The following is an 18792-nucleotide window of genomic DNA, read 5'->3' as shown; positions in this document are numbered from 1 at the left end:
TCCCTTCTGCAGCTCTGCTCTGGGCTCTGCATCCAGGTGCTTCAGCACTGGCTCTGCATCTAGGCCTAAACAGCGTCTAGGCCCAAATAGCAAGCAGAAAGGTCCGTGCTTATATGGGGAGTTAACTTGCAATTAACTAGGGCGGGGAAGGCTTGCAGTTAATTGCAAACAGGAGATGGCTTGATTGGATCCATACTGTTTGTGACTGAGCAAGTAGCCACAGCAATTCTGAAAACACTCATGACAAATGCTATTATTTCTATCTAAAATCGCTCTATCAAATCCCCTCTTCTACTTTCCCAAGCGCAAGAAGGTGACAGCGTGGAAGCCTCTGAGGTTAATATGGCTTCCAAAGCTGACAGGATGCTTTTTGAAATGTCATGGGAGTGAAAATAGTTACATATGCCACATAATGCAATAATTGGCTAAAATTTGAATGAAGTTTGGTTCTTCACATCTTTGAAAACAAAGTGTACAAGGGTATTTAAAACTTTGTGAACCCTTTTGAACATTTCACAGTAGTCCTAAAACAAGATAAATAGAACTCAGTAAAACAGTGATTTATCAAAATTCTGTAGCCTTTAAATGATATACTCCCAATTTTCTAAAACACTATAGATGATTTTTAAAAAGGGATTCTTTACATTCCTGCAACTTCCTAAAACCATGATGGCGAACCTATGGCATGCATGCTCAAAGTGGCACACAGAGCCATGTCGCCTGGCATGCGCGGCGACGCCTCTTCCTCTTCCGGGTTTCTTGCACGCATGTGTGCACAACTATCAGCTGGCCTTTCTGCTTCCGTCAGAGCTACTCTTCCATTATCTGGCATGAGCATGTGCATTGGCCAGCTGATTGGTGTGTGCGCATGCGTGAAAGTAACCTGAAGTCTTGCAGGCCAGTGCTCATGCGCGCGCCGGAAACTGGAGGTACATTTTCCGGTGCGTGCTCAGCAGCTGATTGGCACATGCAGATGTGCAGCAGTAATCTGAAGACTTGACGGCAGTTAAAGAAGAAGAAACCACAGTAAAGAAGAAGAAAATTGAAGAAACTGCAAGTATATTTTCCAGTGTGCACATGCCCCTGGGCAACTTCTATTCCTGGTCTTGGCCCAGATGAGTGTGATGCACACATGCAAAGCACGCGCATGTGTGCAAAGTGTTCCCTTTTTGGCACTTGGTGCCACGCATGCATGCTCCTTTTTCAGCACTCACTGCCAAAAAGGTTCACTATCACTGTCCTAAAGTTTCCCAAATGTGTGTGTATACAAAGATTTAATTATTTTCTACAGAGATATATTTTCATTGCTGCCAACAAATTTTGTTGCTTCTAATTAAAATAGGATAATATTTTTGAAGTGTATAATGCATTCAAAATGGTAAATTAGACATATTTTTGATTCTTTCTAATGAATAAATATGAACATTGAATTTTACTGATACATAGCACTTTCTTATTTCTAACAAGCATTTATGTAAAAGTTTAGAGCCTCTAATTCTTTGCAAAAGATGTTTGGAAAAACCTTCTTGCTTTTCTTTTCTTTTTTTAGCTACTTGAATTTGTCAGCTTTTGAACCTTTTGAAACATTTAAGTAAAACAACATGTGACAGATATTGCATTGTATAGAAGACCATCATCTTTGACTTGCCTTCTGCTGCACAGTACTAAACAAATATAGAATCTCCTATCACACAGTTTTTATTCTGATAAACTGAAACATACTGTGCTACTTTCATGTATTTTAATTGCTCTTATAATTAACTATTAAATAGTTTTTTGCTATAAATTAGTATGGAATTCAGCCTTTTGACTGAAAATTTCTGAGGTTTCTTTTATTGACCAGTTGCAGATACTGATTGATGCCTCTGCCTCTTTCTACAGATATTGATGAATGTGGAACTGGGAGGCACAACTGTGCCAATGACACAATTTGTTTTAATTTGGATGGAGGCTATGACTGTCGATGCCCTCATGGAAAGAACTGCACAGGAGACTGTATCCATGAAGGGAAGATCAAACACAATGGACAAATCTGGATGTTGGAAAATGATAGATGCTCCGTTTGCTCTTGCCAAGTGAGTTGGGAGATCCTCTGGGAATGTGAGAAAGTAAGAAATGAGAAAGAGTTGAAAACAGATTTTTTGGGGGGGAGGGGGTTGAGGTGCTACATGAGAGATATTCACTGATTAACATTAACAGAATTATAATTTATAGCATAACTAGGACATTATTATTATGAAGAAGAATGGTCTACCTAACTCAGTGCTTTATCTGATTACCTGGGGATAATCACTGTAATTTTTTTTCAATTGTAAATAATATTGTCTTTAGGTCATCCTTATTATAAATTACATATGCTTTTAAAAGTCTTTAACTTTAATGCTTAGTGCTGCAAACTACTGCAAAATGGTTTTTTCCCTATTTTTCATGTCATAATAATGTAACATAAGTGACATTTTATTATCTCTTACAATGGCAGACTGGCTATGTAATGTGCCGACGGATGGTTTGTGACTGTGAAAATCCCACTGCTGATTTATTTTGCTGCCCCGAATGTGATCCAAGACTGAGTAGTCAATGTTTACATCAAAATGGGGAGATTGTATACAATAGTGGGGATACATGGGTTCAAAACTGTCAACAGTGCCGATGTTTGGTAAGTCTTCCCACTATTTTATTTATTTATTCATTTATTTACTTTTTACTTTTATTTACTTTTTGTTCTCAAATGGATTCTGGCACAATTAAAGTGATATTATTTATTATTTATATATAATTTAACTGTTGTGTCAGGTATGCTTCCTTCAAAATCCAGGAAAGGAAGACCCAAACTCCATAGTTTTATAGAGATTTGTACTTTTACTGAATTTGAAATGATAGCAACCCAGGTAAAGCTGGAAGTGAGCAAAACGCGCGAAATAGCAACTAGATATCATTCCCCCCCCCCCGTGTTCATCATCAATCATCCAATCCACAGGTCTTCCAAAGGTCAGGTGGAATCATGTCTGGCAACGTCATCCATCAGGAATGTGTGACGGTTGGTCTAACGGCTCCTTTGGAGAATCGGTTTCGTTTCCTCCTGTGCTCTTCCACCCCTCGCCCCCCTGACTAGTTCCCCCCCCCGTTTCTTATGGCAGCTGAAGCAGTGAAAGCGGAGGCTGACATTCGGCCCCTCTGCAGAAGGGACGTTAGTCCTAGATAGAAGGAAAGAAGAGAAAGAGGAAACAAAGTATATACAAGAATTAAGGTTTATCTGGGTATTTTGTATAGAATTGCTGTACTTTCTTTGGAGCTCGGACATCCCATTTATTTACCTATTCAGCTTGAGACAAAGAGAAATGTTTCCAGGCCACCAGATATTGCACTTTACCATGGTGTTTCCTAGAGTCTAAGATTTCTTTAACTTCAAAATGTTGTTCCCCCTCTATGAGTATGGGAACTGGAGGGCAGCTTCGGTTGCCTCTTAGCGAAGACAAGTGTTCAGGCTTTAACAAGCTAACATGGAATACAGGGTGTATACGTCTCAGCGTTTTTGGCAACTCTAATTCCACTGTTACTGGATTAACCAATCTAATCACCCGAAATGGACCCACATACTTGGGACCAAGCTTTTTTGACTTTTGGGAAGTTTGTAAGTACTTAGTGGAGAGATATACTTTATCGCCCACTTTATAGACATGTGTTGGGGACCTTTTTTTATTGGCTTGTGCCTTATGGGCTTGGTGTGCCTCATCTAATGCTTTTCGAGTTAGTGCCCAAGTGCTCTTTAATTGTTCAATCCAGTCCAACCAGGAAGGGTTTTGGGGATCAACTTGCGGTAGTTCAGGGATTGGTACGAAATCTTGGCCCGATGCAACCTTAAATTGGGTGAAGCCGGTACTACTGTGTATGGAATTATTATATGCCACTTCTGGAAATGGTAACAAGTCTACCCAATTGTCTTGTTGGTAATTTACGTAACATCTCAGGTATTGTTCTAAAACCCCATTGGTTCTTTCACAAGCCCCATTTTGGGAGTGGTGACTGGAACTTAGCCCTTGGGCGGAGCCTATCAATTTCAAAAACTCCTTCCAGAAATTGTACACCCCTGTCCGAGATTATTCTTTTTGGAGCTCCATGTAGTCGGTAAATCTGACGAATAAACAGTTTTGCAAGGGTTTTCACTGAAGGAATTTTTGAGCAAGGGATAAAATGTACTTGTTTGGAAAACAAATCCGTCACCACCCAAATGACAGTACACCCTTCACTCTCTGGCAGGTCTACAATAAAATCCATGGATATTTCCTTCTACGGGGTAGTTGGTCTAGCCACACTCTGAAGTAATCCCGGTGGCTTCCCTGGAGGTCTTTTAGCCGAGGCGCACACTGGACAACTAGCGACATACGCCTGTATATCCTTCTTGAGTGGAGGCCACCAAAATTGTCTTTTAACCAAATGTAGAGTTTTAACAAATGCAAAGTGTCCCGCTGCCTTGGCATCATGGGCATATTGCAATACTGTTACTCTTAATTTGGCCGGAACATACAATTTCGTCCCAACCCAAGGTAGTCCATCACGGAGTGTACATTCATTTGAGTGGTTCTTAAACCACTCATCAGTTTCCAGAGCTTCTCGCAATTTTTTAAGTAAGTCTCCCGTGAGTTCTGGCTTGGCTTTTGTCTGTGCTCTGGTAGTGACTGGTACTGCTAATTGAGTCGAGGGGATAATAGGCTGAACCACCTCCTTTTTGATGCTGTTGTACTGAGGCAATCTGGAAAGTGCGTCTGCCATGAAGTTCTTTCCACCAGGAAGGTAACGTAGAGTGAAATTGAAACGATTGAAATGTTGGGCCCAACGAGCTTGCTTTGGGGACAATTTATGTGGTGTTTTTAATGCCTCTAAGTTTTTGTGATCAGTCCAAACTTCAAAAGGGTGTTTCGCTCCTTCTAGAAATTGTCTCCAGGTTAACAGGGCCCATCTCACCGCGAAAGCGTCCTTTTCCCATATGGCCCATCTCCTTTCCGTTTCCGAGAGTTTACGAGATGTGTAGGCACAAGGTTGTAGTTCCCCCTTTTCATTTTTTTGCAAGAGTATTGCTCCCACAGCTACGTCGCTTGCGTCAGCTTGTACTACAAAAGGCTTTTCCATGTCTGGGTGTTTGAGTACTGGTTCAGCCGCAAACAGCCGTTTCAATTTTTCGAAGGCAGCTTGACATTCCATAGTCCATTCGAGTGGTTTCGAGGGTTTGGGTTTTACTTCACCTTTTGTTTTTAGAAGGTTTGTAATTGGTAACGCAATTTTAGCAAATGAGGGGATAAATTGTCTATAAAAATTAGCAAACCCCAGGAAATTCTGTAACTGTTTGTGGGTGCGTGGTGCGGCCCATTCCAATACTGCCCGAACCTTCTCAGGGTCCATCTCTATACCATCATGCGATACGCGATAGCCAAGATAGTCTATCTTGTCTTGGTGGAATTCACATTTAGAAAGTTTGGCATATAGTTCAGCAGCCCTGAGTTTTTTCAGGACAGTTTGCACTAATTTGATATGGTCGGCCATGTTCTCAGAGTAGATAAGAATGTCATCCAAGTAGACTAGCACCCCCTTATACAGGTGCTCATGCAATACTTCGTTGATCAACTGCATGAATACAGCAGGAGCTCCCTGTAATCCAAAAGGGAGTACTTTGAACTGGAAACATCCCAGTGGGCAATTAAATGCTGTTTTCCATTCATCCCCCTCCTTAATTCTCATTCGGTAGTACGCTTCTCTCAAATCAAGTTTGGTGAAGACCTTTCCCTTCCCTAAATGGGCTAACATGTCCTTCATGAGTGGAAGGGGGTAGACATTTTCCACGCAAATAGCGTTTATGTTTCTATAGTCGACCACCAAACGAAAGGAGCCATCTTTCTTTTCACGGAACATCACTGGCGCCACCACCTTGGGTTTGGCTCATTCAATGAATCCCCGTTCTAGGTTCTTATCAATAAAACTTTGCAATTTCCCTAATTCTCGAGGGGTCAGGGGGTAGATTTTTGGTTTGCGAAGCTTCACCCTGGGAGTATTTCAATGGTGCAGTCGGTAGCCCGGTGGGGAGACAGCGTGTCTGAGTCTCTTTCGCTAAAAACTTCCCGGAGGTCCCAATATTCTTTTGGAATCTTCTCCTGTCCTTCAATATAGTCTAATGCTACTTCCGCCCTTTCTGATTGTATATTGTCCTTCAAGGGAAAATTTTCCTTCTCTGAGGTCGGTTTTGCCGTGCGGATGCGCAAAACCCCCATCTTCCAATTTCCCCGTGGGTTCCATTTTTGAAGCCAGGGCAGTCCAAGTATAAGGGGTCTTTCCATCCCAAGGGCCACAATAAATCTGAGATTCTCTACATGGTCCCCCAACTGCAATTCCAGGGGTTCAGTCATAAAACTAGCTGGGCCCCCTCCTGCAATCAATCCATCCAACTGACAGAACGCAATGGGTCCTTTTAGCATTTTTAGTTTTAGTCCCATTTCCTCTACCACTTGGGGGCTAATTATGCATCTGGTGCACACCGAGTCCAACAAGGCTAACATTTGGGCATGGGTCCCTGTGGATGGCACCCTTACTTCTACGGGGATTAGTAGGGGTTCTTCCGTGTGACTCACTCGATCGTCAGTGTCGGAGTCGGAGTCCGTCTCGCTGTCATCATCGTTGGTCGGAGTTCCCAGCTCACCCTGGTTTCGGGGAGCGAACTCAACGACTTCTCCTTTCAGGGCAGTGCCGCGGGTCTTGGCGGGTATTTTGTCGCCTTTCTTGGCCCCGGAGCCGACAACTTTTGGTACTGGTTTGGAGAAGCATTCGGCAGCTCGGTGTCCCTCCTTCCCACATTTGAAACAGGTGAAGGGCTTTGATTTGGGTTTGAATTCTGCTCTCCCCCCCATTATCTTAAGGTGCTCCCTTACGATGGAAGGATGATGACTGATCCCCCGTCCACCCTCCTCGGAGTTGGCTTCATTTCAATTCGATCTCCACATCCTCAGCTACTATGTACCATCTCTGAAAGTCTTCGGGGACCCCCCTACTTCTGCAGTCTCGATATATCTCTTCACTCAGCCCATCCTTGAAGCTCTCCAATAGAGCCATTTCTGACCATCCTGTCATATAGGGTGCCAGCTCATGAAACTCTTGGATATACTCTGCCACAGGTCTCCGGCCCTGCTGGATTCCCTTCATCCTGAGTCTCGCCTTAAGTTCAGCTAAATGGTCTTCAAACCACCTTCTAAGGGCCCGCATGAACTGGTTGTAATTTGTCAATAAGGGGGAGTCGTTATTGTGGAGAACCACCATCCATTCAGCCGCTAAACCCTCTAAAGAGTTCGTGACACATCTCACTCGGGCGGTATCTGATACATAGTCTTCCCCCCAGTCTTGCATGTGGTTCCACACTTGGGTCAGGAAAAACTCCAAGGTTTTCGGATTTCCATCATATTTCCCAGGTAGGGGGGGAATTTTTGGCTTTTTACGTCTGCGGGGAAGGGCCTGCAAGGCTGGGGGTCCCTGGGCGGCTGCATCCCTCCCTTGAGCAGCAGAAGCCTGGGATGTTCCTTCCTCAGCTTCGTCCTCTCCCCCACAGGCTGTTTCTTCTGGCTCCCCCCTGGGGTCTTCTCCTCCCCTCTCCTCAGGAAACCCAAAAGACTCCCGGCTCTCCCGGCTTTTCCTGCTCTCTTCCACATCACGAATAAGCTGCAAGGCTTGTTCCATCATGAGGCGTTACTTCTGTTCCTGCATCCAAACTGCCTCTTTCTTGTGGGGTCTGGAGGTGGTCACTCCCCGGGGGGTCTCTCCCCAGTCTGGCAATCTCCCAACTCCTTTCGATCATCTGGCTTCCTCAGGTTCTAGCTGGAGTTTTTGCAACCATTCTGCACTTTCTCTTTCTGCTTGGAGGGTGGCTGCCTCGGAACTCGCTGCTCCCATCTGGTTTTCGTCACTGTCAGACATAATTCCAGTCTCTCGGGGGTTTTTTTTTTTTCTTGGATAACTGGAGGGACTTCCAGCTTAATGTCAGGTATGCTTCCTTCAAAATCCAGGAAAGGAAGACCCAAACTCCATAGTTTTATAGAGATTTGTACTTTTACTGAATTTGAAATGATAGCAACCCAGGTAAAGCTGGAAGTGAGCAAAATGTGCGAAATAGCAACTAGATATCATTCCCCCCCCCCGTGTTCATCATCAATCATCCAATCCACAGGTCTTCCAAAGGTCAGGTGGAATCACATCTGGCAACGTCATCCTTCAGGAATGTGTGACGGTTGGTCTAACGGCTCCTTTGGAGAATCGGTTTCGTTTCCTCCTGTGCTCTTCCCCCCCTCGCCCCCCTGACTAGTTTCTCCCCCCCCCCCCCACTGTTTCTTATGGCAGCTGAAGCAGTGAAAGCGGAGGCTGACAGTTGTTTATTAATTTACGGTACATTACTTTCAGTTAGATTTTTATATAGTTGACTTTTATATTTGTCAAATAATCTTGACTAAAATTTCAGATAAGTGACAAGTACACACTGTAATAGCAGATAGATATCATGAAACTTGGCATCAAAGCAATGCATTGGTATTAATCATGGTTGAAAGAAAAAAAACAAATAGCTAAAATATACTGCAAATATTTGACTTAAAGTTCATTTACAGCACACTGAGAAAAGTTATCGAAGACAATGGGCAATTCAGATCAAGTTAGGCATAATTGAGGCCTATGATTTTAATAAGTAAAGCAGTAAAACATTAATAATTCAATGCTTAATTACAGAACTTGATGTGATTTAAGCAATGGTTTCTGAAATGGACCTTTAATTGTTTAATGTTGATTGTTCAGTTTCAGCACTTGCAAACACATAAATATCACAAATGAGCAATGGATAGGATACGCTGGAATACTAAACAATTTATTTTTTTGTCAAAAATAAGTTCTACGGGTATCAGTAAGACTATTACTGATGGAAAATCACAACTGAATAGTATCACATAGTAGATTTGAACATAGATTCTAAATCTAAACATAGATTTCCAGTTTATTGCATGAAGCCTGATATAAGCCTGATTCTAAGCTCAATATAAATACTATGAAGTCCTGATCTAATTTAAATATACAATATTCTCTGTGAAAGTAATATGAAAAAGTTGTATATATACTCCCTATTTTTCCTGGAAGTCTCATTAATAACTTAAGTGACTGCTCTTAGCACATAGCCCATGACAACAATCAGATGGCTTTCAACATTTCATGGATTAGCAAACAATAACAATGATTTTATTCATACATACAATACAATACATACATACTTACTTAGATATATACATATTATTACAACATACATCCTAACTTTTGATCTGCTTTTTTAACAGCAGGGAGAGGTTGACTGCTGGCCTTTGTCCTGTCCTGAGATGGACTGTGAATTCAGCATACTCCCTGAGAATGAGTGTTGCCCACATTGTGTCATTGATCCTTGTCAAGCAGACACCATTAAAAATGATATCACCAAGATTTGTCTGGATGAAACTAATGTAGTCCGATTCACTGGCTCATCCTGGATCAAGCATGGCACAGAATGCACTCTCTGCCAATGCAAGGTATGGAAAAGTAGAACTTTCTTTAGCTGGTTTTATAAAATGTAGTAACATTTGCATCTTTGCTCTAGGTTCCTACAGCCGAAATAGATGGTATTCCAGTTTTATTAAAATCAAAATAATGTTTACATACATCACTCGTATTTATGCCAGGCACTGCATGACTTTGCAGTGAAAATAGCAAATATATATCTTTTATTGAAACATATTGATTCTGTTCAGATAAATTACTCAACAATATCAAATTATTTTCCAGGATATGTAAGCTGTAATTTAACCTTCCCCCTTCCCATCTTGTTCAATTTTCTATGAAAACAAACAACTTGTCAGAGAAAATCATGGTGTTTTGATGATGGCAACCTTTTTATATTTCAGAAAATCAGAAAGGGAAATACTATCATTGTTTCCTTCAGAAAATAGAATCCATGTGATAATTTGGATCTGGTATTCCAGATCCAAAGAAATGTTAACATAGAAGAAGTGAAGAACTTACAGAATTCTAGTAGTTTTTAAAAATGCATAAGCTAAGAGGAAACTGGAATAAAATTGTTTTTCACTTATAGATAAACACATGAGATAAAATATATTTTGTATAATTCTTTCGGAACTAAAATAAGTGGTAATTCTTGAAACTCGAAACTTAGATTTTATTATGGCCAAAGACTAGTATGTAACAATACATGTTAGTTTTAAATAATTTTAAAACAGTAATTTTTAAAAAATCACATGATGAGGGGAAAATATACAAAACCTTTGAAGGTATAATTAAAACTGCCACGGTAGATCCTAATAAACTCAAAATCAAGTAGTCAAAACCATAAAATGTATAATGGGCAAGCTAGTTCTGGATAAACATAAAATAAATGAAATCACGATAAAACTAGAACCATTATAAAATTACTGTATTGTGTAGACAATATACTAGTCAATTCTAGGCCCCTAGAAAACAAAAATATCTGTTCTGAATGTCAAGATTTTCTTTTTTGCTTCTTAATATAATTGCTGTAGTCTTTTTGGGTATGATATCAAGGAAATGAGTATTATAAAAATACCTTGCATCTGCAGCAAAGAATCATATGATACATCTGTAACTAAATAAACACTACAGATTTTTGTTCAACCTAATTTATTTTCATTTGTCCAATTTTTCTTCTACTACTTATAGAATTGCTTTCTATGAACAAAACTATCAGTGTTCAAGGCAGTCCTATTTATATATAAATCATGATGATTGTCATTTTGAAGACAATCCTCCTTTTAATCCTCCCCCCCTCCCAAATTGGAATATTTTCAAGAACCAACTTTTAGGGATTGTTCGCATTAGAAAGAAGGGTTAGTTACTTCTCTCTCTGCTTTTGGAGAGAAACCAATTTCCCATTATTTCTTAAAATTTGTAAAGAAATTTAACAAATCATACCTGAAAGAGTTAGAGTTAGACCAGACCTTAAAGCATTTTTAAATTCTTAAAATATGAAAGAGAATTCTTGCTCCTGCTGTGTACTGTAGATGTTATTGCGTCACAGTCCTACCCTAGTATGGATTACTTTTTTCTTTTTGCTCAAGAAAATGAAATGCTAATTAGACTTCTATTTCAGTCAATCAGAATAGAGCTGGAAGGGCCCTTGGAGGTCATCTAGTCCAGCTGCCTGCTCAAGCAGGAGAACCTATGCCATTTCAGACAAGTGACTGTTCAGTCTCTTCTTAAAAACCTCCAGTGATGAAGCACTGACAACTTCTGAAGACAAGCTGTTCCACTGTTAATTGTCCTTCCTGTTAGAAAGTTTCTTCTTAATTCCAGGTTGCTTCCCTCCTTTCCATCCATTGTTTCTTGTCCTGCCCTCTGGTGATTTGGAAAATAAATTGACCCCCTCTTTGTGGCAGCCTCTCAAATATGGAATACTGCTATCATTTTCCCCCTAGTTCTTTTCTCTAGACTAGCCAAATCCTGCAACCGTTCTTCATATGTTTTAGTCTCCAGGCCTTTAATCATCTTAGTTGCTCTTCTTTGCACTTTTTCCAAAGTGCAACATCTTTTTTGTAATGTGGTGACCAAAACTGAATGCAGTATTCCAGGGGTCTTACTTAGGCTTTATAAAGCGGTACTAATACTTCATGTGATTTTTGATTCTGTGTCTCTGTTTATACAACCAAGGATTGTATTAGCTTTTTTGGCTGCAGCATCACATTGCTGACTCATGTTTAAGTGATTGTCCACTAGGATTCCAAGGTCCCTCTTACAGTTAGCATTCACTTTGCCCTGGATCTGCTGGAAAGAAAACACCCAAATTCATTATCCTCAGGATTGTGGCACAATTATTTTATTTCATAAATAAAAGACAAACATGTTTAGAGTATAAATGATTCTCTAGCACAGGAGTGTCAAATTCAATTTCATTGAGGGCCACTTCAGGGTTGTGTTTGACATCAGGGGGCTGGGATGGGCGTGGCCAGGGTAGCCATGGCCAGTTTGACATCACTCACGTTGGGGTGCCTGTGGTGGCTTGAGCACTCTGACAGAGAAAATGAGCTCCTGAGCTCCATTTTTGGCTGCGATGGCCTCTGCCAGTGAAAACAGAGCAGCCCTCCCGAGTTCCATTTTCACTGGCAGAGGCACTGTGGGCCGATCTTTCGCTGTTTCCAGGGCGACCCCGCAAGCCAGATCTAAGCACCCCATGGGCCGGATCTGGGCCCCAGGCCTTGAGTTTGACACTCTGGGCCTTGAGTTTGAGTTTGATGTATTTTCAGTGTCATGCATTAAATAACTACAACATTCTAATTAAAATGAGACTCATTACTTGCTATATGAGTATAATGTAATACTATAAAATAGAATATTAATGTTCTAAATGTTCTTGGACTGCATAGAAAGGAAGGTAATGGAATAAGACTTCAACTTGCAATAAAATAATTTTATTCAAAATTATAAAATTACTTTTAGCTGAATATAACCATGACATAAGATGTTGTATCAATTTCTTAGTCCTTAAGTGCAGCCTTAAATATATTTAAGTTTTAAAGTGTATTGAAAGTGGTCAATTTTTCTTCATTTTTGTTAGTAGCAAAGAGTGATGTGGAGGCTGAGAAATGCAAATTTGATAGTATCATGTAACAGGAAAACTTCTATTATATAGAATAATAATATGCAGTTCTAGAATAATGATTCTGTAGAATAATATTATATGCTGTAGAATAATATGTAGTTTCTTCCTAATTACTTCTGAGATCATGTCTTTAAGTTACCATACTTTTTGGAGTATAAGATGCCCTTCCCCCCCTAAAAGTGGGTGAAAATTGTGGTGCGTCTTATACACCGAACGTTGCTGAAGCCCCACCCACCTGCCAGCCCCCACCCTTGGCCATTTTTGGCCACGTGTCATGTTTTCAGCCTCTGCACGGCCCGTTTTAGACCTGTTCCAGGCTGCGGGGATCACCATAGCACATTTCCACCAATTGCCGCCTCCGCACGTCACTTTTTCGGTCTCCGTATGCCCCGTTTTTTGCCTCCATGCGTCACATTTTCAGCCAGTTCCAGGTAGTGGGGATTGGCAGTGGCGATCCCCGCCACCTGAAACCGGCTGAAAATGCAATGCATGGAGGCCAAAAACGGGACACGCGGAGGCGGTGATCAGCTGTGGCGATCCCTGCAGCCTGGAAGACCTGATTGGCAATATTCTGGGAGGCCGATCCAACTGCCAATCAGCTGTTTGTGCTAAATCAGGCTGCAATAACATGCTGAAGCTTACCAGGCTGTTTGCTGTTTGTTGCAAAGGCGCTAGCCAGATGAATACCGATGGATGCTGGTAGGCAGAGGCAGAATTTTTTTTCTTGTTTTCCTCCCCAAAAACGAATGTGCGTCTAATACTCCAGAACGTCTTATACTCCAAAAAATATGGTATTTTTATTTAAGCTAATGTTTATTTAAACAGTAGTAGGTGGTTGCATGATTACATACACTATAAGTGTCAGACCTGCCCCACTCCAATCCCTTAAGAAAAAAAGGCCCTCAATTCCATTTAGTTGAAGTGATAGGTTCTTTTACTAAAAGATGCTGGGTGCAGTATAGTCAGGCCAGAATTGAATTTCCCATGTGTAAGCATACAAATCTTTCCTGTCGATCCATTCCCCTCCCCGCACTTGTCCAGCCCAACACCATCCAATGAGCTGGTGTCTAGGTGTTTTTCTCACGTCCAGTGTTTGGAGCAATTGACATTCCTTTCCCAGTGTCTCAGTGTCTTGAAGGCTGGCACAAACTGGTTTGAAGCATCCCTGGTCTTCCTCAACTGTCCTTTCCCCCCTCCCTATTTCCCATCACATACTAACACAGGTTTATTGCCCATTTATTCATCCCCCCCATAACCTCTCTCCCTTAGCCTTTGATGGAAAGATGCCAGTAATGCGCCAAGCTGAAGATGGCAGTCCTGCCAATAAGACAGACTGGAAAAGAGAGCAAAATTATGTCTGTTATATAATGTCATAATAAATGCCTAACTACTACATCTCCCTGACCACCCGGACCTTCAAGGGTTAACTAACCACATATCCCATAATCCCTGTAACCACTCCTTACCTCTTAGCCCCTCCTCCTGGGTACAAAAGGTCCAACCACATGTTCCACAGTTGATTCCAGATGTATACCTGAAAGAGAAAGGTACAAGGTCAGTGACCTCCAGTACCAACAGATCAACAATAAAACTACAGAAAAGAATTGGAGTCTGTCTTTGAGTTATTGGGCTAGATCCAGTTTCTAACAAAATGGTAGCAGAGGTCGGTTGCCCATAACTCCAGACAATGACTGAACCCAACACCTACCCTGAAGAAGCAAACAGAGCACAGACCAGAGCTCTTACCAAGAAGATGGCTGAGAAGCTTGCAACCAAAGCCACAGCCATGGAGGAGACAGAAGCTGGAAGCGAACAGGACTCCAGCCTGGACTCACAATCAGATGAAGAGGGGCCATCCAAGGAAATCACCGCCCCGGAAGAAGAAACAGCACAGAAAATGAAAAAATTCAAACTCTCCATCCTGAAACTGATGGAGGGAAACAGCGACAAAGAAAACCTCATCGCGGACCTTCAAAGCCTCTTCGAGCAACAAGAAGCAGCGATCGAGGCCCCAAAGACCACCGAGAAAGAAAAGCCAGCAAAAAAGGGTAAGCCACCCCAACCCGATGATCCTGAGCCGGCAGATAATGACTGATAGGGGCTCAGAGTTCATGGCCAAAGAATTCACAAGGTGGCTGAGGGAGCAGGGCATAGCGCATTACACCTCTTCACCTTTCTCCCCATTCCAAAATGGAGTCTCAGAGAGAAAAAACGGGGTGTTGCAAACCATGATGAGGTGCGCCCTGGAGGATGCTGGGATGGGGCAGCATTTCTGGTCAGAGGCATTACACTACGCCAATTACACCCTGAATAGACTGTGGTCAAGCTCTATCAATAAGACGCCATACGAGATGCTATACAACAGAAAGCCCAACATTGCTCACTTACACATATTTGGCGCCCCAGCTGATGTCCACATTCCCAGGCAGCTAAGAAGAAAGGGGGAGAAATTATCAAAAAGGTTAAGGTTCGTGGGTTACGAACCGGGCACAAAGGGCTACAGATTTGTCGACAACAATAACCGTTTTGTGGTTTCCAGATCAGCCAGTTTCCACGAAAACGCAAACTGGTCGAGGGTACACTCCAATGACATCCCAACCAATAGGGTCACATTCGAGCATGACCAAGGGGAAAGGGAGGTCAGAGAGGTCACAGGGCACAAAGCCAACCATCGCAAGGCAAGCGTCAAAGGTTGGAAAGAAGGACACCCCTCACTGAAGATAGATGACCTGACGGACAATGAGGCAGACAACATGCAGGAAACCGAGCCAACCCCCAGCAGGCCAGTCAGAGGAACCAGAAACAAGCTACCAAAGAAGTTAGAGGACTACGTCATGACCATCCACGACACCCATTTCACGCCCAGCTCATATGAAGACATCCTCGGGCTCCCCCAGGAAGAAAAAGAAAAATGGATGTCTGCCATGGAGAAGGAGATGGAAAGCCTAAGGAACCTCCAGGTATACTCACCTGCCCAAGTTCCAAAGGACAAAAAACCAATAGGAACCAAATGGGTATTCAGGGTTAAGACATTAGAGGACAACAAGGTCCTATACAAGGCAAGACTAGTCGCGCAGGGTTTCGCCCAAAGATACCCCGAAGACTATACAGACACCTACTCGCCAACCGTCAGGGCGGAAAGCGTCAAAAGCGCCCTGGTGGTGGCCACCATCCTGGGCTTGGAGGTCTTCCAGTTCGACGTACAAACAGCGTACTTACACGCCGAGCTGGATAAAGAAATATACGTCAAAGCGCCGCCTGGGTACAACAAAGGCGAGGACCAAACCTGGCTGCTGAACAAAAGCCTGTTCGGGCTCAAGCAGTCAGGCAAAAGGTGGTATGACTGCCTGGCCAAGGCACTCAGATCCATGGGCTTCGAGGCCACCTCAGCCGACAAATGCTTCTTTACGAGGAGAGAAAACAACACATTCGAGGGTGTGCTCGTTTACGTGGACGACATCTTGTACATCAGCAAACACAAGGACAGATGTGACAAGTTCGCCACTGACCTGGGTAGCCACTTCTCCCTAAAGTCACTTGGAAAGATTGACAGATACCTAGGGGTCCGAGTGATGAAAACCAACAAGGGCTTCCGCCTCTCCCAGAGAGAAAAGATCATCGAGCTGCTGTCCAAATGCAACATGTCCGAAGCAAAACCCAGCGAGACCCCCATGCAGCCTGAGTTCCTGAAGACCATGTATGAGGAATCTGAACCTTTCACAGACAACAAATTGTATAGATCAACGATAGGGTCACTGCTGTACATATCCAACTGGACCAGGCCCGACATCGCCTTAGCCGTCAATCTACTGTCCAGGCATGTAAGCAAGCCCACGTTAACACACTGGAACGCCATAAAAAGACTACTCAGATACCTAAAATTCAGTGCGGATGCCCTACTCTGCCTAGAACCAGAAACATCCGAGAAACCAAAGCTAACCTGCTATGCTGACGCTGACTGGGCTGGGGACATAGGGTGCAGAAAAAGCACCTCTGGCTACGTGCTACTACTCAACAATTGCCCCATCCATTGGTACACTGGAAAGCAAAAACTGGTGGCCACATCAACTACGGAAGCAGAATTTGTCTGCCTATCAAAGGCCGCAAACAATTTAGTATGGTTCGATGACCTGCTCTGCGACATCTGGGCTGAACCCTCATATCCAATAGTTATCCACGAAGACAACAAAGCGGCAATAGAGATCTCTAGGGCCGATGCCATAGGTCAGCGTTCTAGGCACATTGACATTAAATACAAACACGTCAGGCAGTTTTCAGAGATAGGCTTCATTAGAGCAGTACACTGTGACACAGAGGAGCAAACAGCAGATATTCTCACTAAACCCCTACCACATAAACAACATGCTTACCTAATGTCAAAAATGCGTGTTTGCTTGTAATTCATGCCTGTACTTGTGTATTTCCTGTATGTATGCAAACATTGCCCCAGGTACCCAGTTAGGCATTTAGAGGGGGTTTTGTCATAATAAATGCCTAACTACTACATCTCCCTGACCACCCGGACCTTCAAGGGTTAACTAACCACATATCCCATAATCCCTGTAACCACTCCTTACCTCTTAGCCCCTCCTCCTGGGTACAAAAGGTCCAACCACATGTTCCACAGTTGATTCCAGATGTATACCTGAAAGAGAAAGGTACAAGGTCAGTGACCTCCAGTACCAACAGATCAACAATAAAACTACAGAAAAGAATTGGAGTCTGTCTTTGAGTTATTGGGCTAGATCCAGTTTCTAACATATAATTTATTTAGCTAGCAGCCTTCTGCTATTTTTAGAAAATGGTCAAAGTAGAATTTAAATTTGAATGAAGGCACAGAGTGGAATTCAATTCACAGTAAGTTATTTGTGAGGCACATTTATATTCAACCTTTTTTTATCATGAAATTCAAAAAGGGGGTCTATGTTATATTCCCAGTGGTTTCCAAGAATCAATGTGCATAAAAGCTGGAATGCATAGTCCAGTTTATAACTGTTAAAACAAATAGGTGGAATTCTAGGCATGAATATTCATCTTTTCTACTTCAGCTAAACCAAGTGATGAAAGTTTGGAAGCATTATTCTTTATTTTGGTTAATCCAACAACATTTAAGAAAAATATTACCAGTTTAATAGGAATATAATCTGAGGCACATGAATAGATTCTGAAAAGATTACCTGTAGTATGTTAAAATGTTATGGAAGAAAAAAAAAGGAATTATTGTAATCCTGAAATTTGATTACACTTTTAACTGCCAACCTTGAAATACTTAATAACAATAGCTGATGAGGCAGTTAGCTATGTCTATTGCTGTGGTATGATCAAGAGAAAAGACAATCTTCAATTTAACTTGTAGCTGTGATAATAATAGAAAATACAACATACCATATGCACTAGCATCTGTAAAATAATTTCTTTCATCAGCAACTATTTGTTGAGGTCACATTCTGCTTCCATCACACATCAAGTATCAACAAGCTTCTCATTCACTCTTTAGTTGTAGTAGTATCAAACTACTTCCAGGATATTTTTTTATGTATGAAAATAAAACAAGGGTAGGTGGCATGCTCTGTTTCAAAAGGAATATTTATATACAGATTAGGAGTATACATGTACTGTGCATAGGTATCAAATAATTAAATATAAAAAAGGGATTCAAGTATTCATTTTAAGTGATGTTAGTCATTAAAGGATGGCAAATAAAAATTGCCGAATTAATCTAAGTAGAACATCAAACAAAAGTGTATGCAAGACAGTTGAACAAGTGCTAATGAATGGGTTTGTCTCCCTCCATTTCATTGTTTCTAGGGACACATGCTTAATTTAAAAAACTCTGCTGAAAAATAAATCACTTTTTCATCTTTTTTCTAGAATGGGCATATTTGCTGCTCTGTAGATCCACAGTGTCTGCAGGAACTATGAAAACAGTATCATAATCCTGGACAATTTATGTTAAAGTATATTTCTCCAAAAGGACTTACAAACCAAAAATTAATAAGCCGAACCTGGAACAAGATTAATTTGATACAATTACAGTGAAGAAATGATATGAATTGAATGAGATGTCTAGTTCCTCAGTCTGAATGAAATGTGTATGACTAGGAACAATTTCAGATGTATAA

At 41.7% G+C, this 18792-nt stretch overlaps 1 protein-coding gene across 1 annotated transcript in view; it reads left to right on the top strand.

Annotated features, from left to right (window-relative positions):
* Positions 1 to 18592, top strand: part of NELL2 (neural EGFL like 2) — a 419520-nt gene extending 400928 nt beyond the window's left edge. The window contains exons 17-20 of the mRNA XM_070947964.1: positions 1882 to 2075; positions 2480 to 2656; positions 9348 to 9572; positions 18542 to 18592. Of these exons, the coding sequence (XP_070804065.1) occupies positions 1882 to 2075; positions 2480 to 2656; positions 9348 to 9572; positions 18542 to 18592 (647 nt within the window). The remainder of the gene's footprint in view (positions 1 to 1881; positions 2076 to 2479; positions 2657 to 9347; positions 9573 to 18541) is intronic.
* The last annotated feature ends 200 nt before the right edge of the window (positions 18593 to 18792 follow it).

Source organism: Pituophis catenifer, unplaced genomic scaffold, assembly GCF_029215685.1.
Source record: "Pituophis catenifer annectens isolate HBS135680 unplaced genomic scaffold, rPitCat1.0.hap2 SCAF_7, whole genome shotgun sequence".
Lineage (NCBI taxonomy): Eukaryota > Metazoa > Chordata > Lepidosauria > Squamata > Colubridae > Pituophis > Pituophis catenifer.
This window is presented reverse-complemented; position numbering and strand designations above follow the sequence as displayed.